Source organism: Anopheles gambiae, chromosome 2, assembly GCF_943734735.2.
Source record: "Anopheles gambiae chromosome 2, idAnoGambNW_F1_1, whole genome shotgun sequence".
Classification (NCBI taxonomy): domain Eukaryota; kingdom Metazoa; phylum Arthropoda; class Insecta; order Diptera; family Culicidae; genus Anopheles; species Anopheles gambiae.
In genome coordinates, this window is record NC_064601.1 from 25,994,805 (window position 1) to 26,017,965 (window position 23,161).

The 23,161-nt window shown below is 50.3% G+C and overlaps 6 protein-coding genes across 7 annotated transcripts in view; 4 read left to right on the forward strand and 2 right to left on the reverse strand.

Moving 5' to 3' along the window:
* Window positions 1-13,891, reverse strand: part of LOC4576844 (uncharacterized) — a 32,357-nt gene extending 18,466 nt beyond the window's left edge. Inside the window, exon 1 of the mRNA XM_001237443.4 lies at window positions 12,525-13,891. The gene's annotated coding sequence lies outside the window, so the exon portion shown is untranslated. The remainder of the gene's footprint in view (window positions 1-12,524) is intronic.
* A 1,287-nt stretch (window positions 13,892-15,178) lies between these two features.
* LOC1273241 (uncharacterized) lies at window positions 15,179-16,324 on the forward strand. The gene is made up of 3 exons (XM_312200.5): window positions 15,179-15,505; window positions 15,580-16,002; window positions 16,081-16,324. Exons 1-3 carry the CDS (start codon window positions 15,491-15,493, stop codon window positions 16,240-16,242), a joined length of 600 nt encoding a protein of 199 aa, XP_312200.3. The 5' UTR covers window positions 15,179-15,490; the 3' UTR covers window positions 16,243-16,324.
* A 60-nt stretch (window positions 16,325-16,384) lies between these two features.
* Window positions 16,385-17,311, forward strand: LOC11175786 (uncharacterized). The gene is made up of 2 exons (XM_003436176.2): window positions 16,385-16,675; window positions 16,746-17,311. The coding sequence occupies exons 1-2, from the start codon at window positions 16,487-16,489 to the stop codon at window positions 17,244-17,246; spliced, it is 690 nt and encodes a 229-aa protein (XP_003436224.2). The 5' UTR covers window positions 16,385-16,486; the 3' UTR covers window positions 17,247-17,311.
* Window positions 17,312-17,369: 58 nt separating this feature from the next.
* LOC133391132 (uncharacterized) lies at window positions 17,370-18,229 on the reverse strand. Its single transcript, XM_061641992.1, has 2 exons — window positions 18,123-18,229; window positions 17,370-18,020 (listed from the first exon to the last, which is right to left on the reverse strand). Exons 1-2 carry the CDS (start codon window positions 18,162-18,164, stop codon window positions 17,412-17,414), a joined length of 651 nt encoding a protein of 216 aa, XP_061497976.1. The 5' UTR covers window positions 18,165-18,229; the 3' UTR covers window positions 17,370-17,411.
* Window positions 18,230-18,693: 464 nt separating this feature from the next.
* On the forward strand, window positions 18,694-19,828 carry LOC3290675 (uncharacterized). The gene is made up of 3 exons (XM_563417.4): window positions 18,694-18,784; window positions 18,856-19,215; window positions 19,294-19,828. The coding sequence occupies exons 2-3, from the start codon at window positions 19,044-19,046 to the stop codon at window positions 19,752-19,754; spliced, it is 633 nt and encodes a 210-aa protein (XP_563417.4). The 5' UTR covers window positions 18,694-18,784; window positions 18,856-19,043; the 3' UTR covers window positions 19,755-19,828.
* Window positions 19,829-20,208: 380 nt separating this feature from the next.
* Window positions 20,209-22,816, forward strand: LOC1273240 (probable isocitrate dehydrogenase [NAD] subunit alpha, mitochondrial). Of its 2 annotated transcripts, XM_003436177.2 has the most exons (5): window positions 20,270-20,391; window positions 20,817-21,005; window positions 21,357-21,521; window positions 21,601-22,131; window positions 22,214-22,816. In XM_003436177.2, exons 1-5 carry the CDS (start codon window positions 20,365-20,367, stop codon window positions 22,553-22,555), a joined length of 1,254 nt encoding a protein of 417 aa, XP_003436225.1. In that variant the 5' UTR covers window positions 20,270-20,364; the 3' UTR covers window positions 22,556-22,816. The 2 variants fall into 2 exon arrangements, with proteins under 2 accessions (XP_312198.5, XP_003436225.1); XM_312198.6 differs by lacking the exon at window positions 20,817-21,005 and having other exon boundaries at window positions 20,209-20,391.
* Window positions 22,817-23,161: the final 345 nt, after the last annotated feature.

A 23,161-nucleotide genomic window follows, 5' to 3' on the forward strand; every position in this document is an offset into this window, starting at 1 on the left:
TACTTGCCAGTGCACTTAATTGCAGATATCAATCTGCAAATCCGCACGACTGTGCAGTGAAAGAACCCATCGCCCGCTGGCAGGCTGGCGAGCAAAGCATCATCTGGCCACACTCGATGTAATGTTGTTGGCCACAGCTTTGAAGGGTTGCACTGTTCTCTTTTTGCATTTTTCACCCCCATTTATTGTTAGCATTAGGAACGGGGTGGATGGTAAGCAATCAAGCAAGAAACGAACGCTCCCGGAACGCACGGTCATAGAGGCATGTGTATGAGTGGAGGAGTGTGATCACGCGGCCAGCACCACGGGGTCTCAGTGGGAGGAAATGAATGTTGAGGGAAAATTATTGAAATATCTCATGATCACCTCCGCCCTCCGCGGCTCCCATCCACAGTTGGCAGTAATAGCAATGAGAAGACGAATGAATGGAGCACAGCAACTACAACACAACAGTGTACAGCCAACACATCGCATAATACACCCCACACGGTGGTATGCAAAGTATGGGAGAATGACAGTGAACCGGAGCAGCAGCCTCTGGCACACACAAACAAAAAACTATGCTGCAATCGTCGCTCATACGTACCACACGCGAACCGCATTGTTCGTCAATCTGCAGCACATTTTCCATCGTAACGGACGTTAAATTAAATTAAACAGCAGCAATATAGGAACAACCACACACACAAAAGCGCTAGATCAAATGACTGCTTTACACTGCTGTGAGCGGAGTCTGCAATTGTGAAGCATAAAGGCTATCATAGGAAGGCACACAAATAGGGGGAGATACAGACGAGGTTTTGATCTTTAAAAAATCTCCATTCCTCACACTCGCTGCCCGGGGGCAGTTATTATTAGTATTTTCGTGCCTCGTGTACCGTGAAGGCCGTGGGACCCTGCAAACGTCGCCAATCGAATCGAATTTGTGTCTCAAAACCGTTTGCCCATTTTTATGTGCTGGTGTCTTGAAAAAAGGCCGCCATTACGACGGGTTCGTTCTCTGCTCTCGGAACGTTAATGAGCGATTTGTCGTGCTCTAAATTTTCCATTTACATTATTAATAATAATTGACAAAAAACCAAAGGATCCAAAGCCCTTCTATCACTGAAAGCAATTAAGATGGATTTCGTGCCGTGATTTTGCTGATGGAGTTCAAAGCATTTCAACACCGCGACCAACTCCAAACCTCTCGAGATTGTTAATGGAAAACGCTTCACGCACGGCATCGCTCGATTGGCAGATTAATTCACTCTAATAATAACATAACAGAATGGCAACACAAAAAACCTTCAGCTTGTTGTTTCGCGAAAGAGGATCCAAAGAATGTTTGCCCTACGCTACCCTGTCGGCGGTTAAAACTTCACCCGTAAACGCCATCTCTATCCATTTATGGCTTATTACCAGCCGCGATCCGGCACTCAAGCGAACCGGCCTGCTCCGGTGGCCATCGCAGACGCATACGATTGTGCTTCTTCTCTCTCTCCAGTTTCGATCATTTTCCATTGGCCCCAAGGTCTGGCCCGCATTCTGTAGTCAAAATCTCGCGTAGCGTGTTGCGTTTGTAGAAGGGAGCTGGCGGTAGAAGCCTCACCAATCATCCGGCAAATTGCATACGCCAAACGCAAACGTGGAATGCTGCAGCGTTCGGAATTTTGTGAAGTAAGAAAAAAAAAGCATCAAACCCTTCTGGCAATGAAATTATGTGCTCCCTTTCGCCGTCATCGAAACCGTGGCCCCCTCCTTTCTCGTTTCGAAGGGAAAAAGAACCGCCGAGCGAGCGAACGAGCCCGCGCAAGCAGCTCTTTCGTTACCTTGGCAATCTTTGGCAACTATCGTGCGCTCGCGCTATACTTTTGCCACATTTGCTTGGACGAATAGAAACTGCTTTGCGCAAATGGAGAAGACTACACGTCCCTTTCTTGGTATTGAAATGGCGGTTGGTGGTGATGGTGATCGCTGCTATCGTTTTATTCCACACCGAAAACTACCATCCGTGCTGCTGCTGCTGCTGCTCCATGATCATACTGATGATGATCATGATGATGGTGCTGATGGTCGTTCTCACGATTTCGAACACTTTTCGCGGGGCTACTTCAAACGGAGAGAATGAGATGGCACGCCTTCCCCCATCGAGCTCGTCGCTTAGAAACGAATTTCTAACACAACAACCATAACCACCACCAACACCAGGAACAAGCAAGCGTAGACAATCCATAAAGGCCACCGTACTGTGCGCACCCTTAAAGAAAAGAGCTGCGCCAGCGAACAAGCGACGAACTCGACAAAAAAAACCAAAGCCACAGCGAATTCCCATTCGATTCCGATTCCGATCCCGCAAGGGAAGAGCGTGTCACGTGAAGGCAATTTCAATAATCACACCAACCTTTGCTGTGTGTGCTCGTGGAGCAGCCGCGATCACGCGTACCGCGCGGCAGTGTTGCTACCGAATCGGAAAAGCGTCATTATCAACCGCAGTGGGCAATGTGTTTTTCATGGCTTTTTTTTGTTTGTTTGTTGCTTTGTTGCAATCTCACTGTCAAGGTGTACCTGAAGGCCCACCAAACAACGGTCCGAAACTCGTGCTGAGATTGGAAGAGTTGGTTTCTGTCCTACTCGTGTGTGTGTGCGTATGTTGAGATGTACGACGCAAATGGTTGCGCTATTTTTTTTTTGCTGTCTCGAAGCACGTGATATAGACATTACGCCCAGAGCGGTGGTGATCATTTATCAGAAGCGTGCTAATTGTTGATGCAAACAAATAGGTAGCTTCGTACAAAAAAAAGCCTCACACATGGGTTGGGTTGGGTTAGCAACGAAAGCCGTCAGCCGAGCAACGAAATCGAGCTGATGCGTACGTGAGAATATGTGTTTGAAAAAGATGAATGGGGTTAGGAAAGGGTTCCGGGTTGGTTTCGGAAGGGTTTTTGTCTTATTTTTATTTCAACACAAGCTATAATAACATGAGGTTTACGTCGAAAAAAATAAATAACTACCTCGTTCGTCGTATGGACATTTTCATAAGAGCTTATTACTTAATCTCTGCTTTCGTTATTAAAAACTTTTTTAGTGCATTTTAGCTATTAAAACAGCAAGGTGAAAAAGGTTTGATTGATCACATTGCCCAATAATTGCTTTTTCTGACCATTCGTCACATCCAAATCTTAATAATCGCCTTCCACCCTCCTTATCCTTGGGTGTTCAAGCCTTCATTCACAGCTTCATAATCACGCTTGGAGTGTTTTTGTGGCCGTTGTATCGCCAAACAAACCCCGAAGGCTACCGCCGCTGCCACTGCGCATCGTTTAGCGTGTTTGGAAGAAAAAACACAATTTTCTTCGGCTTCGGCAAACAATCAAAACCGCGTACCAAACAACCCGATGATCACCAATCAAACACCCTCGAATCGTCATCGTTTGGCCCACAAAATTGAATTGTAATCCTTGAAATTCGTACCCAACCATGTCGTCACGAAACGACCTCCCACCGATGTTTACCCTTTTTCTTTGCCGGTGGATGGTGTGAAAATTCCATTCCATCCATCAGTTCGGATTTCCTCCTTCTTTTTCCCCGTATAAAATAAAACCTCTCCCTCTCTCTCTCTCTCTCACCCACTCATCGCACCGGCGTCGGATGTGAGTCGGAAGGTGGATGGAAAAGCTCATTAACCCAGACCGCGAAATAAATAAAACCTAATCAAATCCGCATCCGCAGCCGGTGTATGTATATGTGTGTGTGTGTAGGTGGGCGAGGCGATCTTTGGCGTGGAAAAACAAACACTCCCGCGGTGCGTTTTAATTTTCAATCAGCAACCAAATAGGTTACCCGTCCCTCTCTGGCGTTGCAGTTCGCCTCCGGAACCGCGAGTCGGGCACGATGATGATGACGCTTTCGTTTGATTGGGTCAACGATTGCCGAAGATGCCTCTGTTTGGGCTGCCTATTTTGATGCTCTGGTATTTCTCTCCTATCTCAATAGTTCTTTTCTTTTCTTTTTTTGTTTCGTTGTTTAGTGAAAATAGAAAAGAAAATACCAAAGCCCAAACAACTTCCGTTAGCTGCAGAAGAGGCGGCAGAAAAAGGTGGAAATTGGGCCTTACCCCCCCGAAAAAAAACAGTGGAACGCAAACAAAAGTCTCACCAAAAACCACAAAATCCCCTTCCCAGGGCAGAGAACACTTCTCCCGGTGTGGGCAAGAAAGGCAAGAAAAAGGGGGCCACCATAAGTGTGGGAAGAAAGGTGGTTCGTTGGCTGACTGCTGGATACGATGTGAAACCGTGGGGCGACACACATTCCCAGCCGAAATTCCCTTCGACTAATGGTGGACGGTGTGCCGTATGACAACTGCTGCCAAATGGCTCTCCACACCTCGACAATCGCCTCATGTATATGTGTGCTTCAAGGGAAGTGTTGTAAAATGCATTGATCGTTGCCTCTCGATCGGACGGCCCCACGATAAGAACACGGTAAAAAGCGAAGCGTTAATTAGGCAATCCCATCGCGCATGTCCGGTGACCTTTAAGACCCACTGGCAGTGGGTTGGGGAGGTCGTGCTGACAAATGTCCGCTGTTGCACACCCATCCACCATCACGATCCTCTCACGAACGATTAAAGCCGCGAACGTTTTTTCCGTTCGTTAAACATCGCGCAGCAAAACTGCACACACCAATCGACGACGATCGAGCACGGCTGTTGATGATGATGATGCCACTCGGGCGTTAAGGGTTATGTGCGGGGCCAATCGGGGTCAATCGTGGCTCAACGACCTACGCACGGACAAACGAAAGTACAAGTAGCGTCCAATGATGACACCGCGTGCGAGCCCGCCAGTGGTGGCACACGCTCGATTGCTCGCCGGTGGTGAGATCTTGCAACAGCAGAGCACTTCCCCTTGCGAACACCTTCACCAAAGTACCAGCTGAAGTCGTCGTCGTAGCAGCACCAAACCGTGCTGTCTCGGTGGAGTGTTTCGTGAAGCATGAACACCGCACCGCCGGTGCTCATGCGACCGAAACCAGATCCGTACCGCAGCCGCCACTGCAGCCGGATTCTTGGAGCGTCTTGAGCAATGCCGAGCTGCCGCACAGCTCGGATGCACTTGTTGGGCAACGAAACCAATGCGAAACGGAACCACACACACAGTCAGCCTGGGTTGCAAGTGCAAGTGAAGATCCAATTTAAGGGAAATGATAATGATGATGGCCTGAGATGAAGATGATGATTGCCCGTAGGGTGTGTCCAAGTGGTAGTGGCTCCCCTGTTTCGTGCGTTCCCTTATAAGGGTGACAGGGCTGTACAGTGAGTGAGGGCTATTCAAACCCAGCCCCTTCCCTCGGAGCCAATTCTTACCAACTGAGCTCCCGCCGAGCTACACCATAAAAAGGGCGCTGCGGGTGAAGTGAAGGCTTGAAGAAAACTGAAAACGGCAGCATAAAAGATGCACCGAAAACCGGCGCACCGTATCGGAGAATGAAAGTTGCGCCCGGCTTGCGAACGAAATCAGGTGAAGTTGAGTGGGTCCCGGGTCCCTTCCCTTTCCGCCCAGGAGATTGAAGAGCGACACACACACAGCGAGAGAGAGAGTCCCAAGTTGGAGAAAGTCGCAAGCAGCAAAACCGGGAACGACCGATGGCCACACGGCGACGAGGGAAAGGGAAGGACAGACGTTCGTTTGTGTCTGGTGCGCAAAGTCATCATCGCTGGGGCAGTGCGGACGACGACGATGGTCCCCAGGTACGGGATGGTGCCTGCCATCGCAAAACCGAGGCCAAAAACTTTCATCGCAACTCTCACTCCCGCCGCTGATCGAGTGATCGAGTGATCGAGTGTTTTATTGACCGGAACCTGTGCGAGATCACCACCACCACCTGTCATTAGCTCCGGCTTTCTGCACCCCTTTCAGGGACCGGACCTGAATGTCACATTGAAATTGTGTCGTTTTCTGCGCCGCGGCAACGCGTCATTATCGCGGTGACATTGGAATTCCAGCCGCTTTGCGGCGAGGAAGAAGGAGGACGCCGATTGTCGAGCGGATCGGCGTATGCATATATTTTGTCCACCGAAACACCACCACCGCCGCTTACAAATGGCTTCGGCCGGCCACGCTTTTGCTTCACCATTCAACCGTGACCTTTAAGGCGAAAACGATATTCACCAGACCACCGCGATACGATTCGCGAAACTGTCCGCGACGGGTTGACGCGAAAGAAAACAGATAAAAGTTTGCAAAAAAAAATAAAAATAAAAAAACAACGCATCATAATTTATAATTATTTGTTTTGCCAAGGGGCGAGGCAATTTCTTGCCAACCTCTCTCTCTCTCTCGCTGGCACAGCGCACAACACTGCACGGTCCACTCGTTATGAATCACGTGCCACGTTTGTTTTTACTTTCCTTGTGCCGGGTAGGTGCAACAACGACCTCTGTGCAAAAAAAACACATTTACACAGGCGACAACAAATCAAAGCGATCGTACACTTTCGAACTTTGGCCGGGCAACCTCGCCCTTCTCGACTGTATGTGCTTACTAATTACAAACCATTGGAGTAGTGTTGGGCGTGATTTTTGATGGAATGTGGCGATGAGATAGAAAGGGGTTTGCTTTCGCGCGCCGTGTGACGCGTGTTATTCGCAAAAAAAACCAGCGAATGCGAATAGCAAAAAAAAGGCACACACAGCGACGAACCCGGACGAGATGAATCGGCCGGACCTGTTCGGGCCGTTGCCGCGGCGGACAAGTTGTACTTGTCGAACCTGTACTTCCAGTTTCCGCATTGAGTGTGCTGTGTCTGTATCTTTTAGCGCGCTACACCGTGTGCTGCTTCTTGCTGCACTGCGAAAGCGGTCGCGGCCCGTTTGGCAGAACTCCTTGTGTCTTGTGTTCCGCGCTTCGGAGTGTACGGTGATCGGGGTGAAGACGTGAAGAAAGTGGATGTGTTTTATGTGTTGTAGTTTTTTTTGTTTGTATCGCTTCTCTGTATGTCCGTGTGTTTGTGTGTACATGTTTTCCAATTCCAAACCACATTTTTCGCTCCGATCGTCAATACGACGTCGGCGACTTCCTTCCCTTATGGTCATCGGCGTACTACTCGCACCCTACTCCGGGTGGTATTGAACCAAACAAAGCATTACTAATCGACCAAAAAACGCGAAGGTAAAAACAAGCACGAGGAAGAAGGATCGCGTTCTTCGGCCGCTCCCGCTATGGAAACTCGAACCTTTCGGGGCGAGCGAGCGAGCGATCGGCCGGACGGAAAGGAAAGCAAAAACGCTGGCCAGCCGCGATCGGACCGGAAAAACTTTGGGCATATGTTTGCGGAAACCGAGCACTGAAAGCGAAAGAGAAACGCAAAGCAGCAGCAGCACCGAAAAACCGGCCACCGATCGATGGATGGTGTTGGCAAAAATGGAAAAATGATACCAAGTGGGAGAGGGGGGGGGGGTATTGAAAGTGAAAGAAAGAGGAAGAAGAAGAAGAAGAAGAGGGAGAGGGAAAAAACACACACACGGATGAGTAAAAGTGTAATCGGGGGAAAGCAGGCAAGCAGCAACAGAAAGCAAAACAACTGTAGTAGCAACTGCAGCAGCAAAAGGAGCACGATCGCGTGGATGACAAGTTTGAGGGCCGAGCTGATCGGTCAAGCGGAATTGGTTCGCTCGCTCCATAAACACACACACACACTCAAGGAGTCAGGAGCGGAATTGCAATGTACCGAGCCGGTGTGCCATAAATGAATGAACTTTCGGTGTGCGCTAGAAAACGACCATCAACAGCCAGCTGACCGTAAAGCAAAATAGCGCAATGATAGCGCACACCCGTGCCGTATTGCGAAAAGAAAAGGAAAAAAAACCTACATCGAACAGCAGCATAACACCCGTCCCGCGTGCATTGTGAAGTAGGAAAAGCCAGTGGCAACAAAAACAGCACAGTTCCCTACAGTGCTTCCTAGTTGCGATCGTGTGCCAGCGCGGAGTGTGGTGACCCGAAAGGGAAGCACTCTCCATTCCACCCGGTGTGCAATAAAAGCGCAAGGAAAACATGAGACATGGTTGTAAAAAAGGAAAAACACACACACACACACACTGGGTGCTCAACTTTACAACACCTCACCTCATCAACGGGCGCACATTGTTCGACCCCAATTTTCCCACCCATTTCCCAACGGGGTGTGGAAAATTTTCAAATCATCAACCCTCCCAGCCCGCCCGTCTTTCTGCAAACGAGCTGGCGTGTCGCTTTTATTGACGCGCCTTCACCCCGTTTCGTCGTTTGCAGGGAAACCTTCTTCTTTCTTTTCTTCCCATTCGAATGGCACCGCCGGCCACCGCCTCTATCGCGAGCCAACAATTCCTTTCGGGTGCGGCGAGCTTGTGATGGGTTAATTTTATTTTATCATCTGTGAAAGAAGCCGGAAAAATTAGGTACTACCTAATGGACCAATCGCGAGCGGGGAGCTCTTGAAAATTGGACAGCTGTGACAAAGGCTAATCCAACGCTCCTACGCGCTGGGATGGGTGGGAGCGAAAGCGGGAAAACGTGTTGGCTAATTATTAAAGGTAAAAAAGGAAAACTTTTTATAATGCAATCATGGAATAAAACAACAACAAAAAAAGGCCACAATGAATGAAAGACAGTGTGAAGAAAACAAGGCAGGGGTTCGTCACTTTTGAGCGTGCAAGTCTTTCGAGGAGGTCGTTTCGAGAGAGTGGAATGTGGGACACGAACCGAAGCCGTCATTGTTGGAGCGCCAAGGTGGGTTCTGGCGTTGAATTTTCTTTCTGTTTCCCACCGTGACAAATTTCGACGCTGCACAGCAGATTTGCAATCCCCTTTCCCCCCCCCCCCCCCCTGCCGGGAAACCAATCGGTTAAAAATTGAGGCCACCGGAAAGAGCTGGTAGCTTACCGGGACCGGGAACGAAGGTGACATTAGCTGCGGTTTCGTTTAGACAGAAAACCGGCCCGGTGTGTGTGTGTCGCGATAGAGTGGGACGAAAACTGGAGCAACACACCCAGACATCATGCCGGAACCTTCTTCCGTTGCTTGCTTCTTTATTATCGTTGCTCTCTTTCTGCTGCCCGGAAGTGGGCATTGCTTCCTTCCCGGTCGAACAGCACCGAAACTGAAGGGAAACCGATGGAATGTATTGACACACTGTTGCCTGTACGCTGATCCCAACCCGGATATAATTCATTCCATTCTTCGATTCAATTCCATACTTAACGGACAGAGATGATTGCCATTATTGCTTTCGATCACCACGGTTGTGATGACGTGGGAGAAATCTGTCACCCTCGAAAAATCATCTGTGTGTTCACACTTTCACGCTAAAATGTGCCCAGCGGTGTGCGAAATTGCGGAACCCCACCTGAAGCCAAACGGACCCACACAGCGCGATCGTGATCGCGATTCCGGCTTAAAAGGGTGATTGAAACTGTTGATCGCCACCCCAAAAAAGTGACAATTATTTGCTAAATAGCTTTTCACCACCATCAACCAGCATCTACCACCATCTTCCGGAACGTTTATTGCGTTGCGCTTTGATTCGTTTTAAATTTACCATCGCCAACTAACTTCCATGTTTGTTTCCTTCTTTTTTTCTCTTACTGCTTGGCGGGCAATTTTGTTAATCAGGTTTTTTTGGGCGCTCGAATTAAATAGAAGCGGAAAAAAACAACAGGCTCATCCAACATGTGTTCCAGCTTCACGATCTTTCGCGAAGATCTTTCGGCAAACAACATCTGCATCTCTGCGCTGGGAAGGAAGTGGTGCTTCTTCGCAAACGAAGAACTTGTTTATTCTTTACAGCACACACACACACACACACACACTCAGTACGCAAGTGCGCAAAATCTACTTTTATTGACCTTATTAACACTTTGGCCCTCTGGTTCGGGGTAAGCGAGGATGCGTAATTCGAATACCGTTTGAAGCCGTTTGTCCGTTTTCTGTTAGCTTTGTTAGGAAAGGAATGAAACTTCCAATCGAAAAAAAACGGCTAGGACGCAAGGTGCAAAGAGCACCTACATGTTCTCCCCTTGCCAAATACTGTTATGACGCTGATCTGTGCCGTCGTGTTACCTTTTTCTCCCTTTTTGGCGTGTTCGTTGGGCACCCTGCTCTTTCATATTTCGACATTAATTCCCTCACGCTTCCCTTAATGATGGTGCTGCGCGTTGTTGCAGTAATAAATGAACTCATCTGGTTTTATTCAAAACACACACACACACACTTAACCCCGGGAAGAACCTTTTGACGGACAGGCGCAGCCAAACGCTGAGGCTCAGAATAGGCGATCTATTCCACCTTAATGATACACCCAGTGGCAGCCGTAGGGCTCTTCGACGCACAATCAAAATTCTTCGGGCAGTGTGGAGCTTGCCAAAAGCTGCCGATTGCCGTTTGCCGAGGCGGAAAGCAGCCACTAGAAGCGGCGTTGGTGGAAAAGCGAAACATCACAACAGCACGGGCGAAGGCAGCTTATGAATGATTTATAAACTTTCGTTCTTTCTTCGTCTTGGTTGAGTTGATTTTGCCTTAATTGGTGGCAACACGGTGCGGCAAGGGACGCGGCTTAGCTAATCCGCCTGACCCGCTGTTCCCCTCCCTCCCTGGAGTGTCAGTGTTTTACCAAGAATACAAACACACGCAAACGCTCTCTCTCTCTCTCTCTTTGTAAGAGGTTTCTAAAGGATAAAAACGAACAAGTAACCAACAACGGCCCGGTTCTGGCGCTGACGATGATGATGATGGGCCGACCGTAGACGGTTGATGTCATAAGCGATGATGCGAATTGGCGATGTCGTGTGTGCTGGCGTGCACAAATACAAACTGTACATACATATGTATTCACAGCCCGGGCCCGCGCGGTGGCTTCTGGGTGCCGCTTCTGCGTCGCTAAGGCAAACGACCGCGTGAGCACACGATGGGTTCGCCTTGAAGCTTACGCCCGTACAATTACGCCATAAATCAAATCAGCATACGCTTCATTTTTGTTGATTCTGAGCATTCTAGTTGCGGGGCGAAATTGTAAGGGGGCAGGGGGTAAATTGTAATACAAAAAGAGGGGTAGAGGGGTGGAAGAAAAATCAAAGGCCACCGAACCCGGAGCGCTATTCTGAACCAAACCATCCGCTGCATACTAATAGCGCTGCTGCATCGTACAGCGAGCGATGTTTCTAATGTGTAACAAACGACAACAAAACGTACAAAACGACACAACACAAACAAACACAACCACACACAACGGAATGCTAATAATCCGATATTGGGGTTCGGTACCGTTCCAGTCCGGATTGGGGGTCCGATCACCTTCTTCCCTGTGTGTTACATAACCGGTAACGCTGGCCAACACATGTTCTAGGCTTGAGTTAATTGATTTTTGTTGTACCCCTTTTTCACTTCATTCTGAGGCTCCCTTCTCCCTGTCTTTTTCTTTCTCTATCTTCATTCCGCTTTACGGCCCCGATGCGATCATCCCGTTGTACGGTCGATCGATCAAGAGATCAAGCGCCACATGTCTCTCCTGCTAAGCGCGAACGCGAAGAAAATGCCCGCGTTTGGGAAAAAAAGGAACGTCCAAAGAGCAATCCTTCACTCATCATCATCATCATCTTGCCTCGTCTCTTTATCCACCTGGGCGAACCGGCCGACCAAAGTTCCGGGTTCGTTTCTTTGCGCGCCCTAACCGTGCATTGAAGTCTTTCGTCGTTTGTGGTTTGATTCTCTTGTGCTCTCTCTCTCTCTCTCTCACTCCCTATCGCATCGCAAGAACGCACATTCCACAGGAATTACGGCTCAAGAAACGATGTCGACGATGGCGGGACGGGCACAAGCAGAATTAAACGCTTGGCAAGCGCACTAAAGACGGACAAAAAAGCCGGAATGTGTGATGGGCGACAAACGGGAAGAATTGTGTAAGATCAATTAAAGAGCAATCTAACGAATTTACGTCGAATGACGGTGAGCTGGAATCGCACTCACACACACACACGCAGAGCTAAAGACAGTCAAACATAAAAGCATTCTTCGTGTGTTTTTTTTTATTTTGTTGTCGACTTTTCCAGGTCGGAAATACACCGACAGATAACGCAGGGAGAGAGCGAGCGAGCGAGCGAGAAAACAACCCTTCCCTCCTCTTTGTGCCTGTTGGACGTCCGATTTCCCTACCGAGAACCGAGCCCGGGGGGAGAAAGCACGCTGTGCCGTCGAACAGCAACCAAAACGGAGAGAAATGGGCCGGACTAGGTTCACGCAATAGGAATGGTGTGGCCACAAAACTAGGTCTCCCAGGGTGACGGGCAAACGGGCGCTTAGAAAACGGCCGGCCAGAGGAGTGGTAATCTAAAAGGGGGAAGATTCGGTCAAGACAAGTGTATGTGTGTGTTTCTGTTGGAAAAGGGTGTCGCACTGTTGGAACCGGAAAAATGAACCCCTGGATACGGCAAGCAGGCAGTCTGCACTGCCATCGAGCTTCGGTTTGTTGTTAGTTGGTAGTTGGTTGGCTTTTCGAAGCAGTAATCTTACCTTTTCGACCTGCTTAAAATTCTTTGCTCGTTCACGCTCTGCCACCCCACACGCTGCCGAGCTTAAAATTCCGATCGCGAGCACGGAGTCAGTCACGGACTGCCTCCGCTCCTCTCTCCTCTGTCTCGCTGATCCGCAGGGGTGTGACGACGGGATCCCAGTCACGGCACCACTTGATGGCGGAGGTAGAATGTCAAAGCAATGGCGCTTTCTAGCGCGGCTTAGAAACGATCGAGCGTCGATCTCTTTGTGTGTGTGTGTGTGTGCGCGCTTACAGTGGGTGGTTGGGTGGGTGGTTGTAGAACACACCTCCTCACAGCAACACAGCACTTAGTACGATAGCTATTCTAAAACCTGCCCAGCGCCGCAAAGTGTGATGTTGATTGCACACCGATTGGCGCGCGAGGAAATGAGGAAAATCACCCGAACACCGTGGACACTCCAGTATAATAACAGCTCGCGGAGGGGGGTGGGATGGTAGCTAAACAAACAATCTATCACCACCACCACAGACAAAACCGCCTGTACAGACCACTCCTCCACTCAGCTGTGGCAATTGCACAATTCTTACAAACACGAACCAAGACGGGCCACGGATGTAGGGTAGCTTTCGTGGCCCAAACCGGATAGCAATGGGACGGGGGTGGTTTGGACAGGGCTGCAAGGCTTGTGCTGCCTTCCCCTGGTGGCTGCCTGGATGTTCGCGCACTTGGCGCAACACGACGCGCAAGCTAATGCTGCACTATGCAAATGCACAAAACACCTTCACCAACTTGCAAAACACACATGCACACACACACACTAACACAGGCTTAAAAGGCCTTTTGTGCAGAATCCCGCTACGCGGCAAGGTGATGCGGTTTTCGATGGAAATTGCACATGCACATTCACCGTAATTCTTGGGCACAAAACACTCTGCAACACACACACACACACTAGGGCACACACTGCACCGCGGCGGCTCCTTTCTCCTTTTGTCGCTTGCGCAAAGTAAAGACGCTTGCGATGCACACACACACAAACACGCACACACACTGGACGGGGGTTGCACTTTATGTTTTGAGTTGCATTTCTTAGCGCCAACACATGCACACCGTACCAGGAACACTCACGCAAACACACACAAACACACGGGGTGGTTGTGTTTTGGCCAATTTTTCACCGCTCTTTTACAAAACTGTTTTTTTTTCTACCCTTCACTTCTCACTGCAGTACAGGGTAACAACGGGGTGTGTGAGTATGATCGCAACCAAATCGCATCGGAACCAACATTCAGCCGGTCGGTCGCCAGCACATTAAACGCTCGCTGCCACACTGCTCGACGGTCGCTGGGAGTCTGAACCACCAACACGGCCGTGCGCGCTCTTGGCTGGCGGGCGGCAACAGATCTTGGGAATGGCCTCGACGGCTGGCATTTCCCCCCGCTCAGGCTCTCACTCTCCCTCTCTCTCTCTCTCTCTCTCTTATTCTTTGCGATCGGGGTACGCGCATCAAGTTGCTGGCTGACCTTACGATCGCTCGTTTTCGTCATCCAACCACTCCTCGCTCGTTCTCTCTCCCTCTCTCTCTCTCTCTTTCTTTCGTAGCGGTCGTTAAGGGTGATATGTCTGTTGGTGTGTGTGTGTGTGTGTGCGACCACATCTTAAGACATGTTTTATGAACCCCGCTTTTGATGGCTTCGGGCGTTCGGGCGCTTTCGTGCCAGCCACATTCCAACCGGAGGAAGGAGAAACAGGTTTAAAGGCAACGAATCTTTACCCCTTTCCCAGTTCCCCTTCCTCCCATCGGTAAGACATTTAGTGATGTGCTTTCAAGCATGGCAGTGTCACCCCTTGAGCGGGAATTGAAAGCTTTGCGGGGAGCTTTTTTTAGCTTTTTGTGTTATTTTTTCATTAAACCGAAAGAAATTCAAATAAAAATACAAATTTCTTCGCAATTAAGCAGTCTTCGCATAAGCAATTCTACTAAACAAGATAAATAAATTAAATTACATTAAAAAACAACAATTCTAGTACAAAGAAGAACATACAGAAAACCCGAATACAATAGAAAATCAAAGAAGTATAATCTTCTAAAAATATGTAACATTCTATTTTGTTCATCTCGTTCTTTAATATAAACAAATTATTATGTACATATTGTATTAAACACATATTAAATTGATTTTTTTTTAGTAAAGTAGTTTTTAATTTAGTTGTTTTCACTATTTTTAAATACATGAATACCATTTTTGAAAAACATGCTAACATGTTTGAGCTTTGAGAAAGCTTTTCCAGTAGCTTTAAAGATATCGTAAGCTTCAGCGCTGCCGACTAACTGCAAGCAGCTCCTAAGCAGCATTGCTTCATCGGCATCTTCTTGACTGCTTTTCTAACCGGTTTGGATTAATTTTTAGATTTAAAAAAAAGCCTTAGATAACTTGCAACAAAGTAATATTTTTCTTCCGTTTCGTTGTAATTCCAACTCAACCACTTGCCTTTTTCCGTGCATTAGTGTACAAGCTCCCCAACAAAAGCTTCTCCACTGCGCCTATGCAAGCGCAAAATGAACTGTTGATTCACGACGGTTGTTCAACCGCGATTCATCCCACCGTTCCGTGGCATGGCTTATGCAAGCCGTATAAAGAAACATTTCTTCCCCTTCCACCATGTCTATGTGTCTATTTCATGCAAACGCCTCAGCTCGGCTCGGTTTGCGTGTTTGCATGCGCGCAACCAACTGAGGGGTGGGGGTAGGGGATGGAATCCGAGCCCGAAAACCACCCCGGCGTCCCCGGTCGCGCAAGACGACGGTTCACAGCCAGCGACGGTGCGCGAAGGTCTTTGGAAAGGTTTGGCTCCCCACACACGATCAGTGCCGACGCGCAACGCTTGCTAAACGGACCTGTCTGAAGTAGTGTATCGATCCTACTAGCCACCTGACCACGTAGAAGTTGTTTCTGCCACCTGCTGCTGCTGCTGCCAACGATGCTGAAGCTCGCAGTAAGTAAGAGGAAGTGATTAATCTGCATGTGAAATGCGTCTAATTTGCCGTTTTTTCCCGTCTGCCCGTCCAGTTCCTGGTGACGACGCTGGTAGTGTGCTGCCATGCTGGCCGCCGTGACGTGACCCGCCACAAGCCCCAGCTCGTGGTGGTGGAAGAGTACGAGGAAAGGCAGACGACCACTCTGCCACCGCCGCCGAAACCGTACGCCTTCACGTACAGTGCCGGCCGCTCGCCAGGACACGTGGATCGCACGCACAGCGAGGTGTCGGACGGTAGCGGAGTGGTGCGCGGCTCCTTCTCCTACGTCGATCCGCGCAATCAGGTCCGCACGGTCGAGTATACGGCCGACTCGCACGGCTTCTACCCGGTGCTGAGCCATCTGCCCGCGACGCCCCAGCAGACGGAAGCGGTCGCCCGGGCCCAGGAGAAACACTTCGCCCTGTACGCCAAGATTGCGCAAGAGCATGCCGATGCGCACAGCGGACGGGCGGTGGTAAGCTTTGCGGTACGCAACCGGTTGCTGCAGGCTGATGCAAAAACCCCTTTCCCTTTTCTTTTCGTTTCCCTGCAGGAACCTAAACTGCCCAAGGACACGGTGGCGGTGGCGAAAGCGAAGGATCGCCACTTTTCGCTGTACGAAAAGATTGCCCAGGAGCATGCGCGCATCGGGGCGGAACAGGAAGCGGCCCGGCTAGCCTTTGAAGCAACCTCGGTGAAGTACGAGGAGGAGTGAGGCAGGAGCATGTTTGAGGATTTGAGAATGAAATGCAAATGTGATGATTCATCAATAAAACGATCAAGTTGTAAACAATCGATCGAGATCGGGTTTGGAACTGGTTTGCTCTTCTCCATTGCCGTCATGACGTCATCGGAACGCTAATAATATTCGAACAACAACTCCACTAAATCACAAACGCAGAACAAATGCACAAACACAATCTCGGCACTCGCGGCTGCCAAGGTCGTTTTGGAAGTAAATGATCGAAACGGACCGGGCAGTTAAAATGACATTTTCTCCTTCCCCACTGTGGCGAGCGTTAATGGGTGCGGGCAGGGCAAGATTAACACAGGTACCCCAGGGCCTAGATTGGAAAGCATTTGAACGGTGGTTTTCACTGCTAGTGCAAGCATTCGCGATGTTGTGCCAGCTGCTGGTGACTCTAGCGGTAAGATCTGCGCCTTGAGCATCACTTTTGGGAAGAACTTCTAAGTGATCTTCACACATTGCTCCAACAGCTTCTCGACCTGTCGCTCGGACAGAGCGACTATCCCAACTACCCGCAGGACACTCCAAAAGACACCAATGCGTACCCCGATTATGGCAATCCGGCGCCCCCTAATCCGGCACCCACCAACCCACAGCCCGTCAATCCGCAGCCCGTCAATCCGCAGCCCCAATATCCCGACTACAGCTACGTGGAAACGGTGCCAACGACCACCGCAACGCCCGCCACAGAGCCGACCAAAAGACGGCAGGTGTTTCCACCGACACCTACCGGACGATCGGGACCTACAAGACGGCAGCGTGCGAACCGAATCGTGCGCTGGTACTTCATGAATGACTGGGGCACGATGCCAGTGCGGGCGACGACCGTTGTACGTCGCCGCAGCATGGGACGATCGTCTCTGAGCAGGATGCCACCGTACTATCGCAGCATGCTGGCGGGTTCCCGTGCCCTCAGCTCCAATGCCCCAAGCACCACGGGGACACGACGCATCGAATATTGGTACTGGTAGAAGGTTGTAGCGGACGACGTAACGCACCAAAACTTTCACTGCAATAAAGTCTTTACCCGCAATAATGAAGCTTTACCCGAAATGGGATTTAAGGATTCGGATGGGAAGAATACAGTTTGTCAATTTACTTGAAATTCAGCACAATTGGCATTGGTCCTTCGTTTATTATCCCATCAACATGTTTAGCAGGCAAACGCTGCACGGGTCAACGGTCGGTGCCGACGACGCGTACCACTCCTGTAGGACGTTGCCGACCTGGCGTACAGGCGGCGCTGCAGGCACGTCATAATACGTATCAGTGTTCCCATCGTCGGTAGTATCACTGTAATCATCATCGTAGGCGTAACCGTCCCCGTCATCGTAATAGTATCCCGAGTCGGGGTCGGCATAGTCTAACTCACGGTTTGTAGTACCGCCGGCGACCGGCACCTGGGTCGCACCGGCTCCCTGTGCTGGGTTCCTGTTCCCGGCCGGTCCCGTTTGGTCGACTCGCACTATCACGCGGGGGCGCGTTTGTGAGGAACCGCCGGGCACGGGGATCGATGCATCGGGATAGAGCCGGGTCAGCATGGAGGCTAGGCCGGCAAGGTAGCTAAGCCCTCCAGCGCCGTTGGCACCGCCGTTGTAGCTGTTCACCAGCCCGCCGCCAGTCGACGGAAACTGCCCATTGATGGCGTTCGCGTACGCTGGCATGTTGTACCAGCGGCAGGCCATACTGGTCGGCTGGTCTCGGTAGAGGGTTAGGAAGAAGGCGTCATCTCCCGGCACGGTCACCTGGATGTGGTGGAGAAGAGTATGGAAAAATGAGGGAGGAAAGAGCGTTACTCGTATTGGATTGGCCGGAAGATCTTAACACTTTCACCCTGCCCACAGTACCAGCAATACGAGAAGCACGATTGTACGCACGGAAATGACCATCCTCGTCACTGCACTGAACAACGGGTAATGATATGTGCGACGGTAGACAGGGATAGTCTTTGCTAGGGAAATTGTGGTCTCCATTTAGCGAAGGACGGACAAGAATACTGTCGAATTATATCTCAATTAACCTTCGACGTGGTTGGTAAAAAGCGGAAATTAGCTTCAAAAATCCCCGGAATAACCGCTATTTAGCAAAAGGTCGTCTGGCACTGTTTGTGATTAAAGTTCCTAACTAAATGGTTTAAAATCGCTAACGAGAGCTCAATTACGTGCACACTTTTAGCATCAGATATCAATCTGCGTAGCAACAAACAGATATACTAAGCAAAAAAGCGTTTAATTTTGTATTTGTTACAAATATTGAGATAATGAGGGAAGACAACACAAACTCTAAAAATCCTATTAATATCCTATTAATGAGCCTTTTTACACCGATGGGGGCTAGTGGATGGAAACCCTTAAAAGGATGTAGCCTGATTTAAACCCATCTGTTTGCCATCTAAACATGGCCAGTACACGTGCCAGTTCGCGGTTGGTTTTCTATCTAGTTGCGCTTTCGTTCGTTGCGCAAATAGCGTTAACGCAGCAAGATGAGTATGAATACTATTACGAAGAAGGTACTATGTTTATTTGCAGATGAAATAGGGTTGTTCTTAATTTGTTTGCTTAACGCTCTTCTAACACAAAGTAAGCGCATCGAGCGTAGCAAATCAAACCACTACAACGACACCAACCTCGGTGACTACCGGGACAACAGCTGAAAATGTGACGCAGGCAACAGACAGTGTGACACAGGCAACAGAAAGTGTGACTACAGAGACATCAACCGTAACCTTCCTGGAGACGACCAACATAAACCCAGTACCCATTTCCCCGATGCCCATTAACGACGATGCCGATGAGGAGCCAACCATCGTCTATCCGGTGTTGTCGAACGTTTCCGTCACGGCAGTGTCCGGCGGTAAACCATTAAGTACTAAGTACGACCATCGAACGAATCTGTCGTTGCTGAACACTACACGCCCCGGCACTAGAACAACCAAGAGGCGTAAGTAGTATCACTTTGCCACTGTGTCGCTTCAAAGATACTCATATTTACTCTCCCCTCACACTACCCTTACACTAGCATCCACCCAACCGGGCATTGTGCTCAACATCTACACCGGCATGTACGGGATGCATTCGCAGGCGAACAACCGACCGACCGGCAATCGCGGCAACCAGGGATGGAACAAGTTCTGGCCCCGCGCCCAGTCCCCGCTGCAGGGCTGGTACAATCTGTACGGTGCGCCCAACCGCCGACCGGTGCAATCGTTCGTGCCGCAGCCGCAGCGCCGCCCCATCTATCGAGGCCGCGGACCCGTGTACGAGTATGACGATGGGTCGTACTATCCGGTTGCGGCGAACCAGCGGCCTACCAAGCCACGCCGCAACAGTCAGCCGGCCGGTCGGCCCGCCAGTAGCACGCTCGACCAGCAGGCAAGCATGGCCGTGTACAACTTTCTGCTGCAGATCCTCGGACAGCGTGGGACGGGTGGCCGGTCGCTGCCACCGACAAAGTCCGCCGGTTCGCGCCGGCGTGTATGAGGAGTCGTTTCGTACGCTAAAAAAGCTACACAACAATGAGGTGAATAAAATGAGCTATGGGATTTCGAATTGAATGGAAATAGAAAGGTTCAACTTGATAAAGCTTTGATTTAGAATGAATGTCCTGGAATCCGTTTCGGGATAGCTAGGAGGGCCACGTGTTTTTGGTATACTTAACGATCAGAAAATGTATTCTGATTCGAAATAAATGCCATACGAAACAACAAAAACATAAACTCTTACCTGTTCTAATGTTTCAAAGGATATCAGTAGCAAAATTCGTAATGTTTATAATTTTTCAATTTCAAATTAAATTCTCATCCGTTTGCAGTGTCATTCGCGAGCCGCGCGCACAGCGCAGCAGTAGAGCAGCCGACCGGGTAGAGTAAACACACCGCCGCGGACTGACAGCTCCGACAGTAAACATCGCGCTTAGCGAGAGCGAGACAACTGTCGGGACGAGCACGGAACCGGCCCCGCCACTGTAGCGCGAACAGGACGGCAACAACCTTCGCGCACAAGATCGCCTCGCACAACACCGAGTGTGTGTGTTTTGTCGTCTGCTGTCCGTCGATTAAAGCACGCAGTTGGTTCTAGAGTGAAACGAAGCATGGCGGCACGATTGATAAAGAAAATTGTAAGGAAAACCCATGTGACTATACCTAGGAGTGTGTGTGTTTGTGAACATTCTGCCGTTTCGCATTGCTGTGGGGTGGGGCGGGGAGCTGGTTCCTTTTGTCCGGTGCTCTCGCGCACGGATTGTGCACACTGCTGCCGGTGCAACGTGGGGGTGCTGGCTCGCGTGAAAAACACGCTCGTGTGTGTGTGTGACACGAGAGACACATCGAACCCTCTACCTCCCCTTCCCCCACCATCCATAGGAGAAGAAAAACGGTTGCGCAAAGAAATCTTCCCTGCAAGTGCCTGAGAAGCTTGGGGGAAAACTACACCGCGCGCTAAAAAAAAAAACAAATTTCCATACTAACATACACACACCCTCTCACACGCCAAAAACCCAACGTCCGCTTCCGTGTTCTTGTTTTTTTTTGTGTTCCGTTCTAGTTGGATGGCGAATTTGGAAGCTTGCTGACGAAATTTTCCGCCCAACTGAAGGACAACTGGGTCAAGATTTACATAACCTCCTCCTCTTCTTCTTCTTCTTCCAACTCCTCCTCCTCCTCCTCCTCCACCAACAGCACCGTTTCCAAGGCAGCAGCCACCAATGCTAAGCGGGCCGAACCGATCGTTCAAGTAAATAACCAAATTGGCCAAAATGTGCACCGCTTTTGTAAATGCTAAATGCTAAAATGTCACACGTAGTCACACACACACAGCCTCATTTTCCACAACCCCTTCGTAAGATGGCTTTGATGGTGCTGTTAGTAATCCGTGCTCAATCCAGGCTAGTGGGGGGGGGAGGATATGTAGGGAAGATAAGCGCGGGGAGATGGGCAAGATAGTGTGCTCGATGTGTGAAGTGTGTAGTAGGCCACCGCCGTAGTACCCGTTTGAAGGCTGGTTCGCCTTAAAACGCGGCCGTTACGTAACGGAGAACTTTACGTTGACAAATTTTTCTCACCGTTCACACGTTGTGTCTTTCAGACGGTTGCACCGTTCGGTGCCCGCACGTTTGCGTCCGGCACGCGCAAAGTGACGCTCATCCCGGGGGATGGCATTGGGCCGGAAATTTCCGCCGCCGTGCAGAAGATCTTCGCCGTCGCCAACGTGCCGATCGAATGGGAAACGGTCGACGTAACGCCGGTGCGGGTAAGTGGAACCCGTTTGCTTGGTACGATGCAACCGAACTGGACACGCAGTCAACCTTTTTTTTTCCTTCGCCCAACAGAACCCCGATGGCAAGTTCGGTATCCCGCAGGGCGCCATCGACTCGGTGAACCGCAACAAGGTCGGCCTGAAGGGACCGCTGATGACGCCGGTCGGCAAGGGGCACCGGTCGCTTAATCTGGCCCTGCGCAAAGAGTTCAACCTGTACGCGAACGTGCGCCCGTGCCGCAGCCTCGAGGGCTACAAGACGCTGTACGACAACGTGGACGTGGTGACGATCCGCGAGAACACCGAGGGCGAGTACTCCGGCATCGAGCACGAGATCGTGGACGGTGTGGTGCAGAGCATCAAGCTCATCACCGAGGAAGCGTCGAACCGCGTGGCCGAGTACGCGTTCAAGTACGCCAAAGACAACAACCGCAAGAAGGTGACGGTGGTGCACAAGGCCAACATTATGCGCATGTCGGACGGGCTGTTCCTGCGCTGCTGCCGCGACATGGCGCAAAAGTACCCGGAGATCAAGTTCGAGGAGCGCTACCTCGACACGGTCTGCCTGAACATGGTGCAGGATCCGCGCAAGTACGACGTGCTGGTAAGTCGGGTGAATGATGGGATTAAACACAGGGGGCAACAGCAATTAAAACACCACGCGTCGTGCGTCTCCTTCCCCGCAGGTGATGCCAAACTTGTACGGTGACATTCTGTCCGACATGTGCGCCGGTCTGGTCGGTGGGCTCGGCCTCACGCCGTCCGGCAACATGGGCCTGAACGGTGCGCTGTTCGAATCGGTGCACGGCACGGCGCCCGACATCGCGGGCAAGGATTTGGCCAACCCGACCGCCCTGCTGCTGTCGGCGGTGATGATGCTGCGGCACATGGAGCTGAACCAGCACGCGGACAAGATCCAGAGCGCCTGCTTCGAGACGATCAAGGAGGCGAAGTACCTTACCGGCGATCTCGGCGGCAAGGCCAAGTGCTCCGAGTACACCAATGCCATCTGCGATAGAATCAAGTAAACCAAAAGCGCGTATCACCGCCCCGGCGACGCAAGTAGGCTGTGGCTGCGGGGTGAAAAATTCCTACCAGTCCTAGACGCCTGCCTGAGATAGAAGAAAACGCGCGCGCGAACCCTTCAAACGCCATAAAAAAAACAAGACGCGAGCGAGCGAGAAAAAGAGAGAGAGAGAGAGAGCAAGAGGAAGTACTACAATAGTGGTTGTTTCTAGTGAATTGCGAAGCAAAGGATCGTAAGAGTAATGCAAACACACCCATGCAGTGACTAGCGAACTATTTATTTGTAATTTTAAAAGCAAACGGAATCCAACACAAACCAACAGACAGACAGACAGGCACACACATACATCGATCAGTCCCGGCGCGCCCGCTTTCTTTCCAATGCAGTAACAGCAAATGTACCCCACATCCGAGGAACACCCGCGCGACATGTAGGCTTCTTCAAACATGGGCACCAGTATTAGGATGAACAAGACACCCTAACCACCCGGCAAAATACGTCCAAAAACCGACAAAGTATCGAGCAAACGAGTTCGACTCCTGCCCCACAAGTAACTGGAACATTATACTCACACAGCCTGCGCCAGCATCCGTTCGGGAGAATCCGT

Coding starts and splice junctions, on each gene's coding strand:
- LOC133391132 (XM_061641992.1), bottom strand. CDS start 18,164: ATGGTCATTTCCGTGCGTACAATCGTGCTTCTCGTATTGCTG. Junction 18,021..18,122: donor TCGTGCTTCTCGTATTGCTG/GTACTGTGGGCA, acceptor CACCACATCCAG/GTGACCGTGCCGGGAGATGA.
- LOC1273241 (XM_312200.5), top strand. Junction 16,003..16,080: donor CGCACAGCGGACGGGCGGTG/GTAAGCTTTGCG, acceptor GTTTCCCTGCAG/GAACCTAAACTGCCCAAGGA.
- LOC11175786 (XM_003436176.2), top strand. CDS start 16,487: ATGATCGAAACGGACCGGGCAGTTAAAATGACATTTTCTCCTTCCCCA. Junction 16,676..16,745: donor AGCTGCTGGTGACTCTAGCG/GTAAGATCTGCG, acceptor TTGCTCCAACAG/CTTCTCGACCTGTCGCTCGG.
- LOC3290675 (XM_563417.4), top strand. CDS start 19,044: ATGCCCATTAACGACGATGCCGATGAGGAGCCAACCATCGTCTATCCG. Junction 19,216..19,293: donor CACTAGAACAACCAAGAGGC/GTAAGTAGTATC, acceptor CCCTTACACTAG/CATCCACCCAACCGGGCATT.
- LOC1273240 (XM_003436177.2), top strand. CDS start 20,365: ATGGCGGCACGATTGATAAAGAAAATT. Junction 20,392..20,816: donor CACGATTGATAAAGAAAATT/GTAAGGAAAACC, acceptor GTTCCGTTCTAG/TTGGATGGCGAATTTGGAAG. Junction 21,006..21,356: donor GGGCCGAACCGATCGTTCAA/GTAAATAACCAA, acceptor TGTGTCTTTCAG/ACGGTTGCACCGTTCGGTGC.